This window comes from Branchiostoma floridae, chromosome 8 (genome assembly GCF_000003815.2).
Source record: "Branchiostoma floridae strain S238N-H82 chromosome 8, Bfl_VNyyK, whole genome shotgun sequence".
Classification (NCBI taxonomy): domain Eukaryota; kingdom Metazoa; phylum Chordata; class Leptocardii; order Amphioxiformes; family Branchiostomatidae; genus Branchiostoma; species Branchiostoma floridae.
In genome coordinates, this window is record NC_049986.1 from 12,942,828 (window position 1) to 12,968,095 (window position 25,268).

Here is a 25,268-nt window from a genome sequence, read left to right on the forward strand (position 1 = left end):
CGATACTTACAAGCGATTATATTTACAGGAAGAAATTGCAGCTAAAAGCTTTGGGGTTGCTGCTGTCCCTCCAATAGAAACGCTTCTGGCTATCTTGGACAAGAGATCCGAACATTGTGGCCGCCATCTTGGAATGACGACGTCAGTGCACATGCGTCACATGGGTGTCATCGCGTGACGTTCTCAACACAACTCTTCAGCGTACCCTCTCTGACACTTTATAACACAAGTATACTTATGATAGTACCATACATCATATCAATGTGGTACAAACACTTTCGTAACACGAAATAAGAAGTTATAATTTCTAGCGTATCGCGTTTCAGATGTTCTTCGTTGATACGTCACTAAACAATAACGTCAGAACAGGTGGTAGCCTTAGTGACAATTCCCCAGGGCACGCGTGTCTATTTTAACCCATGACATCACATGTATCAGGGGCTGACATATAACCCAGCCCGGGCCGGGCGCCCTGCACAGAACAGGTAGGACGGGTTCGCTGGACAGCCAACCCCTGGCTCGGCACACAACTGCGCCGCGTGTCATCACAAACAGACCAGAGTTTTCTGTCACAGAGCGCGCCTAAACACAAACAATGAGCAACAAAAGCGTAAGTACAGGTGTTCCTGAAATGTCCTGTTGTTGTTATGGTATAAGATTTACTTGGAGAGATGGCTGTTATCCATCGTTCTGAAACAAAGAGGAGGGGGCGTCGCTTGTTCCTTGTCCTAGATTCACCTTCACCATTTTACAGGAAGAAGTGTTTATAAAGAAGGGTAGATTTAATGGATAATTTGGTTGCGATACAAAAACAATTGCAAGTAGCTGGCGTCACAAAGCTGTGGTTAGGAATGTAGCAATACCTTTGTCTTAAAACGAATGTCGCAATTTTTTCTGAGGTTGGAGTAAAGCTAGCCATAGTGTTGTGTCAGAGCCAGGTGTTGTTGTATTCTTTTCTTTGAGCCTATGAACAAAACAGGTGTGTAAGTGGACACTGACGTCGTAAAGTACGTACCAAAGAGTCGTAATAAAACAACAGAAACGTCGTTTTAACAAGCAGAATGGTTGCTAACATGCATGACCTAAATTTTGAAAACAAAGATACTGATTATTCAAATTTCACGAACAGAAGGCACACACAAAAAAGCTTGTTAATACACCAGTACAGTTTTCTGTGTAATGTATATATCAAGTCTAGAAAAGTTCATGCCGAAGGATTACAAAGAATCACAAACCGTTTAACAAGAAGAACGAATCTTTGTTCATGGGAGATAAACAGTGAGTAATGCCCGGGGCGTAGTTCACGCACATTTTGTACGCAGTCACGTAAACCGCCATTCGCGTACGGGGGACAAATGTTGTCGTCACAGTCTTTGTTGTTGTTGATATTTTGTAACGTTATCTAGTGAGTAATTAGTACGATTTCGCAAAGACAGCGATACAAATCACAACGACGTTCTTAGAAATCCGACGGCATTGTTGTGCAAACCATGATTTGATCCATTTTTGTCCGTATACATAGAATATCCCCAATGACATGACGACCTCGTATTCAAAGAATGATAATGGCGACCATCCGATATGACCAAGGACAACGTACTGGTCATCATGGAAAATTCCACTTTCTTGAGACACGAGTGGATGAGTAACACGAAGGTTCTTCCATTGTTTAAGACGAGTTATTGACATCTTTACGTCGGTACACTCACCATTCCCCAAGGCGATAGATTAAGACAACAATCGGACTCCATTCAAGTGAACAAGGAGCCGAGCATGGTTGTTCATGTGGAGCACAAGGGTTAGTGCGACTTATCAAACAGAACCACACGAAATGGTGGTCTACTTATGGGGCTTATGTTAGCTTACGTACAAGTGCAGAAATAGAACATGGTGTACTGCCCCCATACTCCTTCATAACCCAAATTCTGAGGTCCATATTTGACACTATTGACTTTCAGGTATTGCGGGTGTAAACAGTGCGCATACACTGTGAGTTGTAATTCTACATTATCATCTTACTACAGAAACATAAAGCTTTGCTTTATCATTGACTGATCAGTTCCTAATTTGTAAGAAAAAATGACGTCTCGTGGATCTAAATACAGTTAGTCTTTTTTTGCCAACAATGTTCTCTGTTTAAACACGACGAAAATTGGCATCATTTCGGACTTGCAGTCTGTGTTCTGTTGAAAGGCGACAACATGTACATCACATTAAAAACCCTGACATCGAAAAAGTCTTCGATTATTCTAAAGATCACCATGTTCTTTGATTGAGTATGAATCATTTGACCTTATTGTTCAAGAAAAGTACAAGTGTTTGGGTGACTCAGATGGAAGCAAACACCGCCCAATGTAACTATGTACTTGTCACAATGTCTTTGTTTGGCGTTAGGTATGTATACTAATAATTTCATATTGAAATAAATGGCATTGCATAAAATTATTAAGTTTTCCTTCAATAAATCTATGTCAGGTTGGTATAAAATAATGTTGTTGTTACACAACCTAAAATAAAAGTTCTTTACCTGACCAATGTTTTGGCAACTCCTCTAGAGTAGAGCCCACGGAAACCCTGTCTGGTAAACGTATTTTAGATAACGTTATTATAACCTTATTTTCCCAAGAACACAGTTGAATGGCCGGAGGCCCATGTTGTCCCAGGTTGAACCAAACAAAAGGTCATACTTCAGGTCTCACGTCAATCATGATTTAGTTTACAATCATTTACCTACAGGGACTTAATCCAAGGTCTAGCTTTATCCTGAAATGACATGAACATGTGTACATTAGTTGTTAAGGGAAATGCATTTAAAAGTGATGATACCCCTTTTCTAGTCTTGCCAACGTAATTGAGTGAAAAAGTACATAAACTATGTAAGAGGCGACCTTAACTGTTCCAAATACATACCGGGTGCGCGACTAATCAAAGAGAGGTCTTGGTATTTGCCTAAGGCTTGTGTATATGGTTGTGACGTCTGCCACTTATCCTTAAAATTTGCTTATGTGCGACTGAACAAGCGACTGAACAATGCACAAAGGCTACGGGTGTACTAAGTAACATGGCCTCCACCAGGTTCAAAGTAGAGTTACAATGGCATTAGGAGTTTGTCAGACAACTGTATTCGATTTTGGAAACGGCCAGACGTTTTAGGCAGCATCCACTAACACTTTCGTCATCAGTGACACGGTGACGGTGTGGATGCTACCTGAAATGTCTGACCGTTTCCAAAATCCGTTACCTGTCCATGCTGACAAGTGCCCAAGAGATATTTTACTCCTGTCTATGTGACTATATTTTCACGTAGAAAGGGGCAGCAATCATTCTATCTTTTGTTTTTAGGATTAAAGTTCACTTAGACTGTCAGTCTTCATTAGTTTTCAGCTGCATGGAATGTTGTCTATCAAGGACATAAAAGATGTAGTATGTACACAGGTGTTGACATGCTTGACCCTTGTTTAGTGAAGACGATTTGCCACAAATGTATACATCGATCACGGTGTGCTCCAATAATTTGATAATACTTATAGTTATGTGATGAACTAAATGATGTGTAGTCGTGGCTAGTATTACTAACTACGAAATGTTTCTCTTTTAGGATTCGCTGGTCAGTGGGGCCAAGTTCTTCAAGGTCAAGGTAGGCAGCACTTTGTACTTGATTTTGTAAGTAATGTTGCACTGAATCACTAAAACAGCGCAAAGCTTTGTAAGGTTCTAAAAGCAATGGAAGATGATGTATCTGGTGTATTATTTGCAGCCAGCAGGAACCAAATTTTTGAGTAATGAGACTAATTTACGTGCTCGAACACGGGACCCCCGTTTTACGTTTATTCCGAAAGACGAATTCGTCAATAAATGGTCGGGCTACAGCATCCAGTTTTCATGTATGGAAATTTAGGAGACAGCATATGTTCTACAAGGGATAATTGACAGCGCAGCAACGGTGACAACTGACATTTTGTATCATCAGTTTTTTTTACTATGTCTTACGTTATCATTTTTGCAGCCGGTGTAGCAACCCTCCTGCGTAAGAACTTTAAACAAGAATTTTATTGCTGCATATAAGGCATTTTCAACACAGACAAATACAAGAGCATGCAAGTGTCCATCATGTCAATGATTCACACTAACTTGTTCCACAGGAGGCGAAGGGGATGAAGATGAAGAGCGTGCTCCTGGGCATCAGTAAGACTGACATCATCAAGATGGACAAGAAGACCAATGAGATCCTAGAAACCTGGCCACTGGAGGACGTCAAGAGGTGGGCGGGGTCGTCCAAGAGCTTCGCCCTGGTGAGTGAATTTAAATGTTTTACGTATTGAGGGACAAATGACGTACTTGAGTGATGTAGCGCAAGTAGCAGCAACAATTATGATTTTTTTGTGACCAGCATTGTAACCGAGACTGTTATTCTTCATTCACGAACGTTGGTTTTCTTTGACGTTTTTCACCAGGATTTTGGCGATGAGAAGTACACTGTGCGTACTCCAGAGGGTGATGGTGAGCGCATGTCCAGACTGGTGTCCAAGAACAAGCCGGCCACTCTCCCTAGGGCTGTAAGTATCCACACATGTACGGACAACTGCCTACCGACTGCGGGAATACCTGCCTGCCTAAATCCCTGTCCAAGTACTGCTCCTCCCAGCCAAGAGCCTCCATGTCGCCCGGTCTAGTCCAGTGTCTTTCGTGATCTAGTCCTACAAACGTTTAGGAGGTCTACCCGGAATATTGCTATTGGTCTGCAGGAATATTGCTATTGTAAATAAGTTTGCTTCAAGTTTATTAGTTTCTCATTTGTTCAGGATCACACCATGTAAACCTGTAGCTTACACAGTGAGGAAGTTGTAATGGTAGGTGCTGAATCAAAAGTGCTGAAGCTAATAATTTCCCCTTGCTCCCGTAGATGTCACCTCCCGACCCGAACAGCCCTATGTGGAAGTCCAGCACCTTACCGCCGTCGAACGGCAGCAGCCCCGGGTGGAACACCCCACTACCGACCCCCATGGTGCCGAAAAACCTGATCATCGACAGGTCACCAAGGATGGTCGTGGAACCCTCTACTGTCCCCGCTCCTGCTACGTGAGTGAGAGTGATTCCTCGGTGTACATAATCCTCTAAACCAGTATCTAGATATCTGTATCTGTATCAGATATCTATGTATGTTCTGCAGACATCTGTACTTGAAACCTAGAATACCAAGTAGCGTTGGTTGTTACAAATGAGCCACACCCTACCGGCTGAAGACGTTCAAAATTTTACGCGTAGCTGTTGGTATTCTCTCTTTTTTTTCATTTCTCAAATATTAGCCTGGACAAATTTCATCTGAAGCATGAATATGAAGTAGATACAAATCGTTTAAAAGTGGATCAATGACGCACTGATTTTACAATTGTAAATGCAGATATGATGTATATTAGAGAGCCTCATATTCAATGTTATCGATTTCTTTGTTGTGAAAGATGTTTTTGTATCGTCTATGTACACCATAAGTTTGAAGGTGATCTCCATTAGTACCGACTGGTCATCAACTCCTCTCCCGACGATACCACTAAAACAGGAGAGAAGGAAAATGTAACGTCAATTTTTGTTCATTCAAATGCTGACGCTGAGTAGAAAGAGCCGGGAGAACTAGAAATGCAGGGTATATGGTGGCTTATGGGTTGTTTCAGAAACTTAAATCTTATTGGTCATCAAGCACTTTTGACATTGACAGCATTTCTGGAACAACCCATTGAAGGTTACGTCCCAGAAACCTCGCACTGACTTTATCCGCTAGGACTTAGAACGGTACAGAGAACGCACTAGCCAGCAATTGTATGTGCATCTGTGCTTCTTCAGCTACGAAATAGATGCTTTTAGAAAAAGTTATCTGTGAAGAAAGTTCATCTGTGTTGCTAGATACCGTTAATTTCCAACACTTCAAAATTGGACTTACCCAACACTCATTCCTTGACAAAGACAATAGACAATGTTGAATTTTATGTGTTCTAGGAGTACCACAGTTCTAGGAGTACTAGAATCAAATATGCCAGTGGCAAAGGAAAAATTCTTCATCGGAGAATGAAATACACCAATTAACTTCGTGTTTGCAAAATGGCTGCAATGCTACTTTGCGCTTCAATTGCAACCCAAATTTACATGGTACTTGAATGACAGTTTTGACATTTCTTAGAAAATGGTTGCAAGAAACAGCGCTTTGTTGTAAAGTCTCAATATCCAGATTGTTTTTCCTTGTAGGGGTTTGACGAAATGTTTGATCTAACTACTTACATACCTAAGCACAAGTAACACATCGAACTCGGCGGAAATGAGCAGTTATACTCCATCGTTTTGTATATGAAATGGCGCCAATCTGATGCTTTATAATTATTGGATCTATTAGTGATGCGAGCCAATAAGATTGGTTATAACAAGCTGGATATCCAATAAGATCGTCTGTTCTTGAATTGAAGGGCCACCATCATCGAGAAGAAACCTGAACCGACGCGCAAGAGGCCGGCCCGTGATCCTTCACCGGAACCTGGTGAGTAAAGCATATAGAAAATTGATGCAAATGAATTATGATATTGCAGATGAATATGCAGATGCAAATGCCAAAAATCTATATGTGTCAACTTTCCTTTCTGTTTCCATTGAATCTATATCTATTGTAAACAATATTTGTCACAAACTATATATATATATATATTCGGTTATTACTATGTGGTCTCTATTCGTCATTAACTAGGCCATATATACAGCAAAAGTGTAACTTAAAAAGGAACCCCACTGTAATTATTCAATAAAGGAAAATACGGTAGCAGAGATAAAGAGAAGGATGGCCTCTGCTGAAAACAAAACTATTCTGTTCGCTGACCACATACTATTGTTCTCTATGCTTTGAATTTCAGATAAGCAGTCTTCTACGGAAAGCATTGACGTGGTAAGGCAATTTGACAGAATCTTAATTTGAGTTGAAAATGAACCCGTTTTCCAATGTGTACTGTGCAGAGCAAGGATCAACATAGGATATACTTTGGAGAGTTCTATGTACCAGAACGTGTGGTAAAATATACTTAGGAGAGTTCTATATGTATATACAAGTAACTTTGAAGGAATACTTTTCAAACTTTTCGAATGTTGAAACAAAGAGACACTGATTTGATCCTGACTATTTTATACCGACCAACACCGTTAAACCACTAGCACTATCAAACACCCATTGAGCCATAGTTCAACAGTACTAATTCTTCTATGTGATTCCATTTTACCTTTCAGTATTCGCCACCTAAGTATGAAACCGTGCAGTATGAAACCATAACGCATGAAACAGTGCTGAACCATGAGCCTCCCGTGAAGAAGGTATCCATAACTACTAATACAAACAAGAAACAAGTAAGTAACACAGAATGTGCTTGGAAATTTGGTTTGGCGTAAAACAGTAAACACACAGGACTATGTTGTAATTTTGGTACCGCAAAATGGCTATTCAAATAACCATTCTATTGACTGGTTTATTCAATGTCAAATAGATCGATATTTGAAAGAATATGATAATTCCATGCAATGAGGGGTTAAAGGTTGTAGTGACTACAAGAGGAAGTTTATTTGATCAACCCAACTGGCAGTCTTTCTGAAAACAGGAGCCTAAAAAGATCGTCAAGTATGACATTCAGAAGACCGAAGGAAAGGCCATCATCAACCTGCCTCCACCGGAGAAGAAGAAGAAGAAGCAGGAAACTAAATACGAGTATATCGTCGAGCAGCACACCAAGGAAGTCCACTACGGCATCGAGAAGATATCCGGAAAGTCCATCATCAACCTGGATGCCCTGAAGCCCAAGAAGAAGGTAGGGCGTCGTTGTTTGTGTTATGTAGGCCACAATGTGTACTTCTGCACCAAAAAGAAGCCTTGCTCATAAATATTCATCTTAGTTGTTCATCGTCTCCTATGAGGACAACGGCAGTGAAAACCAAGGCAAAGAACTTTCCAGTTTGTTTTTAAAGTTTAGAATCATGAGCAGTTTATGAAAATAATTTCTTTGATGGTCTGACCAAAACATAGCGATGACTAATAGATGATGAGAAATTGGTTGACATGATGTTGAGATTGCAGCAAGTATCGATAACCTTAACTACATTTGAGCACATCTCATGTTCATTTTGTATTATTATCTAAACGCACCCAAGGCGAAGAGGCCAAAGAAGGTAGGGTGTAACCGAATCCTTTATCGTAAATCTTCACCTTTGTTGTTGATGGTCTTCAGTGAAGCTAGACAATGACAGTATACACCACAAGATGTCTCTGTTACTTGATTTACGCTTTCTAAAACCTTCCTGATCTCCAATCAGAGAGAACGTAATATAAACAAATTGATAAACATTGTTAACGCTATTGATGACAATATGTGATCATTTCTCATCTTCATTTTTGTGCTCTGACCAAAGTGTTTAAGATAGAATTTATACACGCATGTACATGTGCTTTGCTTGCGCTTTGAAGCATATAGGCTTTTGTGCTTGAGATGTGTAGATGGTACCCGCACGCACAGGGCATGCTTATGCTGCAGCTTCCACGGCACTGATAACGAGCAGACTGGCTGCAGTTGGTATGCATAATCAAAATGCACGTATCCTTCGGCCCAGCTTGTAGTAGCTTTGCTTCTTTTGCTTTGTGGCATGGTTTGCATTATGGAGTCCATCCATGCTTGGGGCCCGTTAGGGCATCTACTGGTTGTGACTTCAGCTTGCTGTTGAATGACAGCGCATGACAGCTTTTTGTTGCTTGATCCAGCATTGGCACATGCACCCGTCAAAGGTGGACTACTAACAGGTATGGGTGATTTGCACAAGTCCACCCTGTGTCAAGGTTCACGCCTTGTGGTTAGGAACATGTTGGTCTTGGGTCCTAGGCGCATCTTCAAGGTACAAGATTGTGTTAGGTTCATCCGCCATTAACCGTGGCATCGTGAGGTGAGGGATTGTCCACTGAGTTCCCGGTGTGGTGTTTCAGCACATATTACAAATTGTTGGTGCCCACGTCACATGTGCACTCTCTTTTGGGGCGAGTAAAAGGCTTTGCCAGTGGTCTGATAACACAGCACTTTGGATTGGAAAGGTTGGCGCCATCTAATATGAGGAATGAGTTCCTCCTTGGGTATGGCGAATGTTCCACGGTCTACCTGCTTCCTCAGAAACCCGACAGATCCGACCCAGATGATGACATCGACGAAAAACGACGACAGCTTCGTAAGAATCTGGAACAACCCCAAGTCTCGCGCCAGGTCGTGAACGTGCCGGATGATAAAGACCTTAACAAGGACAACCTGGAACCAACGTTCACAGCTTTCTTCCGGCACCTTGGGGAGGGAGAACCCATCACTCCCATTGAAGAAGAAAATGAGATAGCTGAAGCTCCCGAGGTGAGAATAAGCCCAAATTGATTTATTTCTATTTCTTTTTTTATGCCCAAAATCTTGCATCTTTAGTTTACTTGACAACCTAAGATACAATCCTTTTTAACCAATGCAGTAGTCTGATTTTCCAGCGTAAACTCGTAACACGCATAAGCATTCCTGGCGTCAAGTTAGAAAACAGCATAATCTCAATCATGAACTATCATTAATGCTTTATTGATTAATTTTCTCCCTGCCTTTTTACTTACGTAAGATGACAACATTCTACGTGGTAACTCCAAAGCTGTTTAACCAACTTGATGACCGAAAACCTGCAATGCGGGGATGGGTACTATGTAGTGTCCTTTTAGTGTCCTTTCTTACCAAAACAAACTTGCTAACATCAGCGCAGACTCTCTATAAGATCCTCACATTTTGACCTTCCAAACTCGTTGCATAACCCTGGGCGTACAAAAAAAAAAGAAAATCCGTCCAAGCTGTACAAGGCCGATGTATTTTATGATAACGCGTTGCAGTCATCGACGATGCTACTGGAAAGGAAAGACGCCGCTTTGGCGTACAGTGACAGACCTAGAGGCAAAGAGTGGCAGCATCGGTTGGTTGGAAACAACCATACATGGCAAGAAGAGGTGTTGGTAACAATAATCTTTTCACAACCAAACACCATCCCGATACCCAGCATGCGGCTATATTAAAGTTGGGAGACCTGCCGTCAAGTCCAGCTTAGAAGGTTGTGCAGTTTTCGTCCAAAAGGATCTCCAGGTCTCGTAGAACATATTCTACGAGACCTAGAGGTAAGGTAAGGTCTACAACAGACAGATCAGGATCCATTACTAGTTTTTCATTGGAACTGGATATTCATCGTGTCAAGTTTTCTATAGATGTAGTGCGAGTGAGAAAGGTTACCAACTATTAAAGAGCTTACGAATGTTCAATCAATGACATGAATATATTACCTTGTGTTATAAGACTGAGCTTGAGCCGATGGAGAAGGAGGAGCCAGAAGACAAGGTCAAGGAAAGAGTGGAGAAGGAGCACGTGGATCCGGTCAATGAAGAGTTCTTCAAGACGATGAACGAAGTCTTGTAAGTTGAGATCTCAATATGTCTTGCTTGATAGTGACTAGCTAAATGTGATAACAGGAATGATATAAGATAATAGAGACTTCTGTTTTAGACTTTGAAAACCATCTGATGCTTTGGGATGTGATTCGGTATTTTCGTACGTTGTCGATAACGTTCGCACTTTTTCACAAAGCGTTTATTACAAATCGCCTTAGTGTTTTAGTGATAAATTTGGTATTTCTGTCATATAGTTTTGGCAGAAAATATAGAATTGTACATGTTATTAATTGTTTTCTCAAGTCGCACTTCAAAATTAAAATGTCACATAGCAGCTTTATATATGTTTTTCATATCATCTTATGCAACACAGTTTGAAGAGCATTGAGATGCCTACCATAAAAAGGACCATGGTCCCAATTGTGCCCACTGTTGAGGTAAGACGATTTCATGGTGATTACATTTTAATTTGTCATTCTAATTGCTTATTTTAGCGAACTATTAACCATATGTCTCACTTTTCTTATGCCGATATCTTGCAAATGCTGTTAGTCTTTGCCTTCTCAAAAGCAACTTTTACATCTTAGTGTGTGGATGAAGAATGATATCACCAAGAATGGTAGCTATGGATTTCAGACCGATTATTCTGTCATTAGAATTTTATCACTTTTCTGACATGCATACAACCAATAAGATGCATGTGACTCTAAATGAGCTTGTACCTTAAATATCCAGATTGTCCTCTTTAATAGTATTATCATTACTACAACCACGAATGTTGACAACCAAGCAAGTGTTATCATTAGTGCAACAAAGAATGGCCTCAACATGCATGATGCGGCGTATAGTAGAGTAGATTCATCCCTCAAGCTACCGACATCTTGCACACTGCAGTCGTCCCTCAGAAGACATCTGGAGCCGCATAGTTCAAGTTTGCTATGTTCAGCTTCTTCAGTGGCTAGAGGCTACTGGATGAACCTACTCTACTATATACTGCATACTTCTCTGATGAATCTACTCTACTATATAATGCATGATGAGGTAATTATTACACCATTTCACAGATGCATGTGATTACATTATTTCTTGTATTGAATCCAAGGATGAGGCAGTAGAAGAGGACATTGCCGTTGACGACGTCACGCTCAATTTTTGTGCCTTCTTCCGGAAATATGGCGACCTTGAACCAGCCGAGGTTCCTGAAGTGGAACTGGACGAGAAAGAACCAACAGAGATGCCGGAACTTGACGTTCCTGAGCTGGTCGTTGAAGACGAAATCATTCCAGAAAAGGTTGGTTGGTGCAGTTTGAAAGATGTCTTATATCTAATTCAACGTATCTTACCTGTATAACGTTATATTGAGTGAATGGGTGAGTGAATGAGTGAGTGGGTGAGAGTGAGTGATTGAGTGAGTGGGTGAGTGATTGAGTGAGTGAGAGTGAGTGAGTGAGAGTGAGTGAGTGAGTGTGAGTGAGTGAGTGGGTGGGTGAGTGAGTGAGTGGGTGACTTACTGACAGAGATAAAAACTGAGAGACCATCTGGCACGATTTTCATAAAATATATCTAATAATAACCGTCATAATTTTACAAACCATTTCCTGGCATTCTTATCTCCACTTCAGGTTGTGAACGAGAAGAAGATCGAGCCAGAAATCGTCTACCCTGTCTATGACGAGTTCTTCAGGAGTTATCCGGAGATGATACCTCCGAAGGAAGAGCCCGAAGAGAAAGTAGGGGCACCTGAAGAGACAGAAGGAGTGGCTGAAGAGAAAGAAGAACCGGTAGGTTCCCACATTATTTTCCGGATAATCAATATAATGGCAGGCATAACTAATGATACATAAGTAATGACAAACATCATAGTCACTCCAGTCTTACCAGGTCAAACAAAATAGTGTGATTAATGGCACATTCAAATGCCATATTCCTTGTATTCTAGTCTAAAGCATTCTTGACTTTGTCAATTAGATTTAGTCATTGTTGGAATATCATGGCATTGATCTTCACTGCAACATAACGATGTTGCTCTGAATCTATGATTGACGTCAGAGTATTTTGTCCTTACAGAAGCCACAGCTTCTACTGCGGCGCAAACAGGAAGAACCAGAGGTGGGTTGTTTTGACAGTTGTTTGAACATGATTTGAATCATGGTCATGTCATTTAAGAATGTAACATTGTGAAAGAAATTACATCTTTTCAGAAAACATCCATGCGCTAAGGTCTAGACAAACTTTCTGAAGAATTCCATTATTGTCTTAATCCAGGAAATGAACATGTGCAGTTCGTCCATCAAAATATGAGCAACAAAAATCAATAGTTATGTGCGTCCCCATGTACATATGTTTTACTACGTTCAAACCGTTACATGTATACACCCAATCAGCCTCTCATGATCATTAGTTATCCTGTTGAGATGTTTTATTATGTGTCTAGTTTTATTTTTTGCTATACCCATTTTGTTGAATGATTGACATAGTTGCTACATATTCCAGGCAACCATGACAAAGCCGTATTGTCACACGTGGTTGTGTGTATGTAGTGACTGCCTGATTCTATATCATGTAGGCTAACAACTGCTAACTATAGTTTTGAAGCTCTTACAGGCAAGATATCCTGGACAATTTGGAACTATGGAGAGTTGACTATGATAGTCTATCGATATACAGTCAAACCTGTCTATAGCGGCCACTCAAGGGACCGGACAAATGTGGCCACTATAGACAGGTGGCCTCTGTATAGAGGTGGCAACTTGTAGATAAAATACCCAAGGGACCGACAAAAAGTGGCCACTATGGACAGGTGGCCCCTCTGTAGAGGTGGCCCCTAATACAGGTTTGACTGTATGTTATAAAATCAAGGAGAGTATAGCACACACAATCTCAACAAATATGTATAATTACACTACAACCGAATACCGCCCTTTAAAACACATTCTTTGCAGTTGACGAGTCGTCATGACCGCAACCAAAGCATACAGAATATATGATCATGTATGACCAAAATGCTATGTTACAGCATGTTCAGACACGCCGTATCTACGCAACTCCAGCGCCTGGTGCAGATGGCGAGGAAGCCTCTCCAGCTCCAGAAGGATTGGTTAGTTCAAAATCATACGGCCTGACATTGCTGCCAAGGCCGCTATGCAAGCCAAGAATGCTTCATCAGGCATGCGATTATCATGGCTAATCATCATCCAGAGTTGTCATTGCTTCATAGCGTTCTGCTTCATCAACAGCTTTCATACATTTTCATCAGCTGACGCAACTAAGATAAAGGCGCATCCAGAAGCTATACGTCTGCCACAAAACATACAACATTAGCTGCACTATAATGTAACTTACCATTGCTTGAGCTCACTCATTTGTAGCGTTCACTGCTCCGGAGCTGTATCTAATACCCTATTGTGTCATGTGGCAAAGTTCAGAACATAGTTATATTTGACGAATGTATACTTGATTCTGATCCATCTCTGATTGCACGTCATGCTTCTCTGATAATGCCAAATTTAGTATCATGTGCAGTGTTGCACAGTGTTGCTTGTATGTGAATAACATGCGCACACATTAAGTAGATCATCATTACCTGGCAAATGAACACAACATCTTTCTTCCAGTCTTCCAGCTCCAACATCACCGTGACGACGATGAAAAGTGTTCACACCAACAGTCTCCAAGGGGTTAGTGAAGATGAACGCAATGTTGCAAACTCACCGCTAATCAACGTTTAACTCTTCAGATGTTTGCTGCTATAGCTAGCTTATAATTGTAAGCGTACGTGCGTGCATGACTTGGAAAGGCAATGAGCTGTCTAAATTACAGAAAAGACAAATGCAACAAAGTTGGAAACTGCCTGAATCTCGCTTGATTCAACCAGCGAAAAGGCGATAATATTCCAATTGCTTTGGACTAATGTATTGCAAGGATAAGCTCTAATTTCCGAACTGCAAGTCAAGCTCAGCCGTTTGCTCGTTATAACTTATTCATTTAGAAATGTGTTCTAACTACATAAGATTATATAAAGCTAACTCCAGCGTTTCAACGCATAACTCACCGTCATCTTTTGCCACAGCAGCTTCACTCACTCATACATAACATCCATGTTAAAACATTAAAACCTCGTAGATGTGTTATATAGACTTAGGTTAGACATGTAGTACTGTGTGTATATAAGAGCATGTTCCACATTAGTATAGCAAGTTCCAACTAACAGATGCTGATGTCTTGTCTCCAGTAGATCTCCAGCAAGTCTTAGTCGGTCATCGTGCTAGATGTGTCCCGTGTCTGTGACATTTGTCTAACATCTCCAACGTACTTTTCAGCATCCATGTACACTTCATGTAGTTGTGTCCCCCAACATCATGTGCATGCACACACAATGCCATGATGTCATAACATACGTGTCATGTCATAGCAGTAGTCTAACATTCAAATATAAGGACATGCGTACGTAGTCTAACAAATTATTGTAGATGTCAGAATGTCACGTATAAAGAATTGCGTGTGTAACTTTGCTCTTTCCATGTACCTTATGTTTTTATCATCATTTAAGAGGAAAACATGGCACTGCTTTGATTTGAAATGATATCGACATACAACAGTGGCACTATATTTTACGTCGATTTTGAAGCTTTGAAACGAATGTTGTAAGACTGTATCAAGTAAGTGTTCATTCACCCTGATTTAAACCATGTAATGGTCTCTAATTGATTGAACATAGCATACATATATTTGACAGCAGTACACATGTTATTCTAGCTGGACCCCCGACAGCGCAGGGTTGTTGTCCCCAACCCACCGGAGGACGACCCCCTCACCGACGCGAAGCTCCGTCTGGTGAAGGAAACACGGGAGTTTCACAGGTCTGCTACCAAGGTCGTCATTATAACCAAGACGTCAACAAGCAAAGTCACCATTGTCTCAGCGTCGGAGAAGATATCAGAGAAAATCGTCAGCAAGCTGATCTCAGCTGAGGTAGAAGTAGTTTTGTTATGCATGAACTACGTAACAAATTTCAAAGGACGGACAAATCAAAGTTAGAATTTAGCAGAAAAATTATCAAGAAGGAAAATCATCAGTTACGTGCCCGAGAGCACACTACTAATCTTCCTGGACTTCGGCAGACAATTCCTACAAACAGAATGATATACATACAGTACATACGCTCGTCACCTATTTATTCATATTACCATGACATTGAAATAAACATTTAACCTATGATCTAGTTTCGTTTGGAATTGATGCGATCTTACAGTCGCTACTTGTCATAACGGCGTAGTACGATTGAAAGGATTGTACAGTCCTTCCAGTGACTGAAGGTAGGCAAAGGAAAAGGCAGATTCTGAAACTACAAAAATCATAATCGCTAACAAAAGCCTGCATTGATCAAAGCAGTTCATACCTTCTAACATTTTGGCGGCTACCAGTATAGTAATTGTAAGTTTCACTTTCCAAATTGTATTTCCCCCGTTTGTTTTTAAACACAGCACTTCAGCAAGGCCGAAACCTTAGCTGAGTCTAAAGAGAAGGTAGAAGTGGCCGGGATAGAGATCAAGTCACTGGCTAAGGAGGTTTCCGCCCGTGCCAAGGGTGTTAACAACGAGGTGTCGGAGCTGGTGGTCGGCTACAGCGAGGAGCTGGAGGAGATGTTGGAGGTCGCCATCGAGTTCTGTGAGATGTGTACGGTTAGTAAAGGTTACATACTACATGTTTGGTTATGGTTAGAGTACCTGCAGACGTTATGACGACTTTAGCTGCGTTCTAATAACTTTCTGTGTTTTTGTTGTTTTAGGACAAAGAGCAGATGGAATACGTACTGAAGCTGGTGAAAGAAGTGTGCATTGCCGCCTCAACACTGTTGAACAACGCTCGTAAGCTCATCGAGGAACCAGACAAACCAAGGCATAAGATCGACCTGGCAATGTCAGCTAAGTACGTGCTAGCCCTTCCTACACTTCTTAGGCAGGTCAAGATCAATACAGACAATCAATTGTAAAAAGATACCACGCAAATGTTGTTTCAAAATATTACTAGACAGGCATTGAAAACCTGCACACCTACAATACGTGTAAACACAAACGAATGCAATGTTGTTAGAGGTATGTTGTTCGCACTGGAACACCTCAGTCCTTGACCTAAGCACCGCTAGTTTAATCCTGATTGGGATAGATATTTGTCAACACAAGTAAGTTCATTGCGATTCTCCACACAGGGGCGTTACCAACAACATCAATGACTTCCTGGATGCTGTACTCAACTGGCCGATAGATAAAAAGTACGACGGCTTTGACGCCCAAGCACGAACAGATGTAAGGACCTCCAACTTCTTATGAAAATCTTTAAAGCGCTCAATTTTGGGTTGACATATAGAAGACTGGAATTTGTATTCATGACTCTTTCTTGTTCTCCCCTAAGCTGCCACAAGGTATTGGCAGGCCGGTATGTTCACAAGTTTGTTCGTCATTTTGTACACCATGCACAATCTATCCGTCAATACAATATACACCATGCACAGACTGAACATTTTATTCCCTCTACTTGTATGATTTTGCTTCCACTGTGATTATCTGTAAATGGCGATAACGCTAGCAGCTTGTCGTAGTAATCTGGCTCCTTAATGTGTTCTATGTCGAGCTTGCCATCTAAGTCCTTTGTGATGATTGATCCCATACTGTCATATTTGAACTTATGGCTGGTTTTTAAATCTGTTCAGGACTTGATGGATACCCTCGGGCTGAAAGACAAAGACAGAAACAACGACACAAATCTGCAGAGGCAGCTGCGTGACAAGGCCGAAGATCTAGAGAACTACTGGAAAGACGGCGACCCCAACTACAAGGGCTACCAGTATCCAACATACAAGGACGAAATCTATGGAGGAGGCTCGGGCAACAGCGGGGGAAACGGTTCCAACAACAAGGACGGAATCTATGGAGGAGGCTCGGGGAACAGCGAGAAAAACGATTCCACCAACAAGGACGGAATCTATGGAGGAGGTTCGGGGAACAGCGGGAAAAACGCGTACGATTCCAACAATAAGCCTAGGGGCACCGTGATCTAAGCTATAACAGGTTATCTATGAGACAAATTGAGAGAAGTTGAAAGCACAAGTCGATGTGAAGGGATGCATATTTAAGTTATTACAGGGCCTTCCAATTTCCGACAAGTATTTGTCAAACGGTCAGGTCTGTATTGGTGTATCACGAGGTTCGATATATCCCCGATGTGTATGACTAATGCCTTTTTAGCGTCTATGTATATTCGTATACGTACAGTAGTACTTCTTTTGAAGGGTATGCTTTTTCGTGTACTTTTTATCCTGTTCGTGCAGTTTGTTGTGATTATATCGATACCATGTATCCCATATCAAAGAGTTTGTAAATACACAAGCCAGAACAATACCAACAGAGACCTCATTGTAACCGTCTTCCTTATGAAGGAAAATCCTTGTAACAGTTATAAGAAACGGCGGGCAGTGCCGCACTGCGTTGTCAATGTCACACAATTAAATAGGGGTGAATGCTCGACAAATCTGTATCTCAATATTTACCAGTGGCAGTGTTTTCAAAATCACCAATAGTGAAACATGTCAACTACTTATTCAATCAGATTCAAAATAAAATGTGATGTATGGGAAGTCTCTGTATGTTGTCATACGTAAATCTACAAATGATAAAGATTTGCACCCCCCCACCCCCTTGACAATGTTGAGCTGTTGTAGCAATTCCAAATTGCTGTGATGGCCGAAATACTAACTGGCAGGTAGGCGTTCAAAAAAGTGAACCGAAGCTAGATCAGCGTGGATACCAGGCTAGGAATCCTAAGGGTGATTGTTGAAAACAAAAATCAAAGCCATAAACCGAATTTATTTTAGAAAGGACATCGGCCATATCTGCTGCAATATCCTCATTCGTCGTTAGGAGGCAAACTAACACGGAAGCAAAGAACAGTTTGGCAATGATAGATCTAGAGCAGATAGCTAGTGCAGCACGGTACGTTCGCTACAGTTCTGTAACGTATGTATCAGCACCAGGGGACTGGGATTAGCGTGATCCTAATCCGGGAGGATTACACCCACACGCAGGCCGGCGCCGTCCTCAGCAGCATCCCGGCACAGGTAATGCACATGTCATTGTAAATTTTTTCCAGGGGAGGGGGTATTACAGTCAAATCCAGAGATTCAAATATCGTATTCCTGATATTGGAAACGATGGCGATGAAATCATCCTGGCAGTCCAATCTGGACAACGTAATTATGTAATTCTATTTTAGTCCATTTGTTTCAATGACAGCTACCTGAGAATTGTATCCGTTTATGATTCCAACCCGTCAGCATTGCGGTACATCCTCGTATGCTGTCCATTTTCCTAATTGGCTGGCTCCGAGAAATGAAATTTTGATGAGGTAGAGTTCATCAAAGTCACTGACGCACAGACTATCAACCTTTTACCCTTCAATGACGTCCTCCGGTAGTTTTGACAATTAGACCCTCATGGATAGAAACGAGGTTGCTTAGCAACAATTGATCATGCAGCGATCACGTGCTCTCCTGGTTCCTAATAAGGAATACGTGGTACAGTGCCTGGCTTGTGTCTTGTGAATTATGAAGGTCAAAAGGGACGTAGAGATGGCAGTTACATACATGAGTGAGACGGCAACACGGCTCAACTGGCGCTAGTAACACAACGATCAATACTTTCTCTCTCTAGCCACAAAAGGCCAGATGTACAGCACTGCCAACATCGATTTTAACAGAGCTGTCACGCACGCGGATCAAATCTTATTGTTTTCAGTGTTTACCTGATTGGTAGAATGGACAAGGTCCGAAAGTGTTTGTTTCACCTGTCATGATCATATAAAACATCTTGTAATAAATCAAGTAATCTTAATGACTTTGTTTGTAACGTAGAAATAAAAGGAGCATGATAGATTGACCTAATTTTGTAGATTTAACGTTACGTCATTCCCGGATAACAGTCAATAAAGCTGCATCAAAGTAAGGAGAAGGACATGTTTGTGGATGTGCATTTGGGGATATAGATATTCGCCTTTTCACGGTTGTAGAAATTTAAAGAGGCGCGCAAATGTTACAAAACACTCACAGGTTACGAAACAACGGAATGAGATCATTAAAAATGGCTGAATGAGATTGACCAATCAATAGAAAGGCAAATCCTATAGTTCAAAGGTTAAAAACAATGCGCTTCACAGGAAAAATGACACAGCACTCTTATAACCTCAGCCCTCTATTCACACTACAGAACAAGACCCTAATAGCGGATGGAAAGGGCATTGAAAGGGCAAATATAAATTTTTTGGCCAACCTTTCAGTTTAAAGGCCTTTCTACCGATCCTACCGAAACATTACATGTTTTTACTCCCGTCGTGAAAGAAAATGGACTTTCCTTTATTGAACTATGTGTAACCAAGAAGCTCATATAACCTCCTTGATGTAACGTTATAGACCATCAAATGTATGGAAGGCAAGAACCATTTCTATGATTTACAATTTAACCTTTCAGTTTAACGACCTTCCTACCGACCTGAGTATTATAACGGGATACTACAAACATAACATAGTCTTACTCCTGTCGTGAAAGAAAATGGACGCTCGTTTATTGAACTATATGTAACATTAGACCATCACATTTATAAAAGGCAAAAGCTTTCCCTTTATATAATTAGTAACAATTACCGTAGCAGAATATTGGATTAGCCTGAACAATCATATGCCAGCCTTATGTATCCGCCTTAGCATTGAACCCACATCATACAATTATCCGACGCATACCTCTACCCATCTTTCTTTCCAATTATGAAAAGGCATAACATTATTCCAATGCTGTGAACTTTGGGTACACTTAACGAAATTGGGTTCACTGGGTTTGAATTGTTGTTAAACCAAACGCGTTTGACGCAGATCCATTCAGTATCTACTTTTATTGCATACAGTTATAGTCATTAGAAAATGTAAGGGTTATTGATATATTCATCATAAACAAAATGTATCATCATTTTTATGTTGTGGTTAAACAGACAACCAGACTGTTACGTTTAGATGCCGTCAATCGGACGAGAGATTAATAAAACTGCCAGAGTACACAAAAAGTCCATCAACAATTTTGGCTCCCAACAATAGCAAATACGTAACGGTTCTCCTGTGTTCCTATGTACATTAGCTGACGTATTTATAACCCCTAGTAGCAGGCAGCGAAAGGCACAGCAAAGACAGAGTAAATGATTAACTACGGCTAAAAGCACTCCACCATAGCGACCTTTTACTACACTGGGATGTAGAAGAAAAAAGGGTGAGGTGTTAGTGACGTGTGAGCCTGTCAGTACCTAACAGTAATGCCCGTAAGGCTGTTAGTACCTGATGGTAGGGTTTCACGTTAGAGGGGCACTTTAAATGCGTTTGATCGATACCAAGATCGAAGACTCGTCTAGACCGAACGACACTGTCCTTGGCTTGCTAGGAGTAACGTATTTTTTCTGAGTTCCTTCCTTACTAAATCTTACACCTTTTTTTATCATCCTACGTTACTGGATAATATCTGAGTGACAAAGGTGAAACTGTTAGCACCATGGAATGCTGGGGTTCCGCCCATGACGTTGTGAACTTTTGAACCCTACGAAAGGTTCCGTCGAAAACAAGTCTCTAGCTAGCCTTGAGGGCGATTGCACCAGCTGGCTGAAACACTGGAGGTACCATTGGAACCGGGAAGAGCGTGGTCACAGGAAGGTAAGGGCATACTGTAGGGATTTATAGTAACACGTAAGGTGGTGAGCTGTTATGAGCTTTGGATTCAGCTGGATATAGTTTCTCTGTATTTAAGAAAGGGTTAAAAGATACAAATATTTTAAGACAACGTTATTGAAATTCTGTAAGGGTATTTGGTATCCGGCTTGCTGTCTGGGTATGGTAAGCATTATACGTCATTTCTGCTTTCCTGCAGTTAATGCATTGTAATGGGTTGGTTGGGGTCTTACGTAGGCTGACATTGTACTAATGACAAATCAATTAAATCCTGAGTTATCAACGTACAGAGTCTGATGTTGCAGCATCAATTTGTGCGAAGCAATGTCTAGATATTGTTAGTATGTGCGGAAGAAACATTTTCTTCTATTTCCTGATATGTTACCCCCTCCCCAGGATTTACTAGGCCGCTGCAGTGTTTCTTGTGCTAAAAGCAACACAGTATCATGAGTACATGTACTGCTCATTCGATGCAAGCTTCTAATTTCGTTATAAGATCCAGTTTTTACATGTACCAGCACGATCAGGCTATTGGTATAACCTACAATGTGATTCATGATGGAACGTGGGTTGGAATAAAGCCCCTTAAACGTCCTATTTTGAAAAACAAGTACGACAATCTCGGCAATTATTTAAAAAATCCTCTCATCTTTCGTGTCTGCCCCTGGATCATCCCGAGGGAGCACTCTTTTGTCGTCGCCATGGCAACGGTATCAAAAATTCATGAGCCGGTTTTGATGCAAAGCATTCTCTTCATGCGGAAGAAATATTAATGAAAGGTTATTTATTAAGATAAAGACAGATAGTGATCTGATGGCATGTAGATTTGCATGTGTTACACGTCTTCAAGATGAAAAGTCAAGACGTCTTTAACTCCCTAAAGGTAGGTCCTTGTGTTTAATCTATTGGATACATGTACCTGTCCCCTAACCGTGTCATGGTAAGTCACTCCTGTAGACGACGGCCATTCTTAGCTCGTTGTCTAAACATGCGTGTCAATATGAGATGTCGAGGGCTTCGACCAAGGTGGACTCTCACTGCACTTGGGGCACTGCGAGGTTCGAGGTTATTTGCGCGAATTTTGATAATTTAGACATTTCGAAATACGTAAAAGTATGACTAAGACGACAAAACGGAAGAAAGGTCTCGGAAATTCGTTGAGTCATCTACGAACTCCGCAGTGCCGCACCGGTGCCCAAAGTGCAGTGAGAGTCCACCTTTAGTAGGCCTTACTTACCGTACATTGCGCTTTGTCATGTATTAGGAATTATTCGTATTAAGCACTAACTTGAAATAGCAGTACTGCACATGTTAATGACCATGATATCATACATTTCAAGCAACTGTTACCAGCGTATGTCGTAGACAGTTTAAAACGATTTCTTAACATCGCAACCTTTTGTTTCCGTCGTTTGCTCCATCTGGGTCACCTATTGTATCCTAAGGCCTACGTGCACACGGTGGCGATTGTACTGGACTGAGCAGATGTGACGTCATCTTTCTGACATAGCATAACGTTCTCTCCAACAACCCAGGCATCTTTGTACATTCTGAAGGCCGACGTTTCTTGATACACGGCTTGGACTAAAATTGGAAGGGGCAAGCATTTCGTTTGGTGGAATGGTGTTTGGTGAATAATGATAACCGATTAACCGTTCCAATAGCAAGTGTATTGATACCAAATGGTGATTCGCACAATCTATCCTATGACTCCGTGGTACATGATGTTTTATAGCTTTGTTGTTTACAACCTCCTTATATTGATAGGAGGTATCCAATATGAGTAATGAGTAACGTTCAAGACACCTCAGTTCGGAACACCGGGCAACCATTTTTCGTGTCTTCAGAAAGACTTGAAATGAATTGTTGACGACTTTTCGCTGTCGCAGTTGGTTCTCAAATTGAACAGACATATTCTTGCCTAGAGTTTATGTGTGCTCTGAACAGCCATATGACCTTTTAAGACAAACTTATTGATTTAACGCCCCTAATAAACTAAATGGCCTCAACTTTAGTACCACAGTGAGATAGTGCTGTTTTTAGGCCGACAATATCTCAATACTTACATGTTATAGACGATTTCATTGCTTCTTTAGTGACAGGTGACTCAATTTTTACAGACCTTATTTTTTTCAAACAGGTATGACAAGTTGACCTTCTGTGCTTCAGCGGTTTGATTGGTATTAAGTACACAAATGACTTCATAACGATATCTTTGTCTGTTCACCTTTGTACCAGTATACGCACCTACCTGCATGTGCGCTGTAACGCACGTGTCAACAGCTATGAATGTGCACCTTACACCAGCAAGTTGTTGTAGGAAAATATTACTGATGGCAGCATAGAAGAACAAAAAAACATGAATCACGTAGCAAACTAGCCTGACTAAGATCGCGCTCCTAGCGGCTGGCTCTACATGTGGTCAGGGTGGCGGTCAGTAACCCCAGCCAGCGAGATTGTGTAAATACAGTTGCAGACTACGTAGCAATCCAGGGAAAGTATTTTCAAATGTAGTCTTCATTTTCCGTGATGCTCTTTATATCATGTTACTTTCTATATCGCAATACTAGAAATGCCATACGTTTATGAAGGTAAGATGATATGATATGCAAAACCCGCTTTGTAAAGTTTGGATAGTATTACCATGTTTGTCATCTTTTTAATTATATTTGTCTTCTTTTTAATTTCCAGGAAAGTCTTCGATATGGAAAATTTCCGGGTGCAAGGAAAACGTCTGTGTCCTTTCCTACTCTTCCTGTGGTGTCTGTGTGAGTTGTGCAGCGCCTTCAACAACACGACAGCCGTCTTCAGCAACAAGACAACTGCCTTCATCAACACAACAACCACCCTACCGTCAACCACAACGCCAAGCACGACACTCGGCTGTTTTCTGTGCGACGAAAACCAGCGATGTATACCAGATGAGAGAGTGTGTGACGATTTGGAAGATTGCGACGACCGAACGGACGAATTAAACTGCTCGTGTGAATGGGACCAATTCCGATGTGACAATGGGTTGTGTATTCCTGACTATTTAACGTGTGACGGGCGAGACGACTGTGGCGACTGGAGCGACGAACGCGCATGCGCGTGCACACGTTGGGAGTACGCATGCGCGAACGGCAGGTGTATCAGGAAGACTCAGGAATGCGACGACCGAGACGACTGCGGAGACGCCAGTGACGAGCTGCACTGCGCATGCCCGAGCCATAAGCAGAAGTGCGCGACATACGGGTGTATTACGTCAGACGAGGAGTGTGACGGACTGTACCAGTGTGAGGACAAGAGTGACGAGGAAAACTGCCGTGAGTACAAGAAAAACAGCTGCATTTTAGCGATGTTTCATTTCGATTATCTTATTAGATCACATGGACCGAGAGGATCTTGAAAAATCACTAGAAATATAAACTAGAAATAAAAAGTGATAAGCAATGATTGACAAACATTACTAAGTAACTATGGAACATTCTCCTTAAAACCTAAAAGAAGTTCACAATAGTATCTATTCACGTTTAACGTTATGAAACCAGTAATTGGCAGAAATAAATGTAGCTGTTGTGATGTTATTAACTCCTCACTAACCATTCCACACTTCTCTTCGCTGACACTTTTCTTAACAGCCTTGTAACTTATTACAGTATTACAGTGTTACATTTTCTTTACGCCTCCACAGTTCCCGAGTTAAGATGGGACGTGTGGTTGGAGATCGGTGTGGCCATCTTCTTCGTGCTGATTTTCTCCATCGTGTGTGCGGCGACCCGCTGCTGTATGGGCCCGCCCAAATCTCACTCGCCGCGGAGGAGGCAACAGGGGGAAGACCCGGGTAGGTTAGGATTATGCTGTTGACGGGAGTTCACCTTTATCCGTTGTTTTTAAAACAGGATATTAAGGATATCAAGACAACGGACGACCGGTGGTTTCAAATTGAAACATTCTAAAAATGTTCCAGGTAATTCCAAATTATTGCACCCTACGTCGACTTGATATGCCCAAATACCCTGTTTTTAAAAATTCATATAGTAAGAAGTTTATTTGCAAGTTCATGCCCGAGGGCTAAGT

The 25,268-nt window shown here is 41.3% G+C and overlaps 2 protein-coding genes across 11 annotated transcripts in view; both read left to right on the forward strand.

Annotated features, from left to right (window-relative positions):
• Positions 1-456: 456 nt before the first annotated feature.
• On the forward strand, positions 457-18,011 carry LOC118421697 (titin-like). 9 transcript variants are annotated; one of them, XM_035829154.1, is made up of 24 exons: positions 457-610; positions 3,599-3,637; positions 4,143-4,292; positions 4,455-4,556; positions 4,904-5,079; positions 6,453-6,523; positions 6,891-6,922; positions 7,258-7,374; positions 7,623-7,829; positions 8,170-8,187; positions 9,174-9,401; positions 10,365-10,480; positions 10,830-10,893; positions 11,559-11,747; positions 12,079-12,237; positions 12,524-12,565; positions 13,473-13,553; positions 14,071-14,133; positions 15,212-15,427; positions 15,940-16,137; positions 16,245-16,384; positions 16,665-16,761; positions 16,868-16,891; positions 17,166-18,011. In XM_035829154.1, exons 1-24 carry the CDS (start codon positions 596-598, stop codon positions 17,511-17,513), a joined length of 2,892 nt encoding a protein of 963 aa, XP_035685047.1. In that variant the 5' UTR covers positions 457-595; the 3' UTR covers positions 17,514-18,011. The 9 variants fall into 9 exon arrangements, with proteins under 9 accessions (XP_035685047.1, XP_035685046.1, XP_035685043.1 ...); XM_035829153.1 differs by lacking the exon at positions 457-610 and adding an exon at positions 1,525-1,834 and having other exon boundaries at positions 7,258-7,341; XM_035829150.1 differs by lacking the exon at positions 457-610 and adding an exon at positions 1,527-1,834.
• A 2,679-nt stretch (positions 18,012-20,690) lies between these two features.
• The window catches only part of LOC118421701 (SCO-spondin-like), a 5,894-nt gene continuing 1,316 nt past the window's right edge, over positions 20,691-25,268 (forward strand). Inside the window, exons 1-3 of one of the 2 annotated variants that reach the window (XM_035829167.1) lie at positions 20,691-21,194; positions 23,901-24,514; positions 24,883-25,032. In XM_035829167.1, the coding sequence (XP_035685060.1) occupies positions 23,914-24,514; positions 24,883-25,032 (751 nt within the window). In that variant the 5' untranslated portion in view covers positions 20,691-21,194; positions 23,901-23,913. Of the gene's footprint in view, positions 21,195-21,758; positions 22,093-23,900; positions 24,515-24,882; positions 25,033-25,268 lie in introns of those variants that run through there. The other variant, XM_035829168.1, reaches the window with a different exon arrangement.

Bases quoted from the DNA above. Each gene is read 5' to 3' on its own strand.
- LOC118421697 (XM_035829150.1), top strand. From the start codon at position 1,784: ATGTGGAGCACAAGGGTTAGTGCGACTTATCAAACAGAACCACACGAA. The intron at 11,748-12,078 runs GTTGGTTGGTGC...TCTCCACTTCAG, and splicing joins ACGAAATCATTCCAGAAAAG to GTTGTGAACGAGAAGAAGAT. The intron at 12,238-12,523 runs GTAGGTTCCCAC...TTGTCCTTACAG, and splicing joins CTGAAGAGAAAGAAGAACCG to AAGCCACAGCTTCTACTGCG.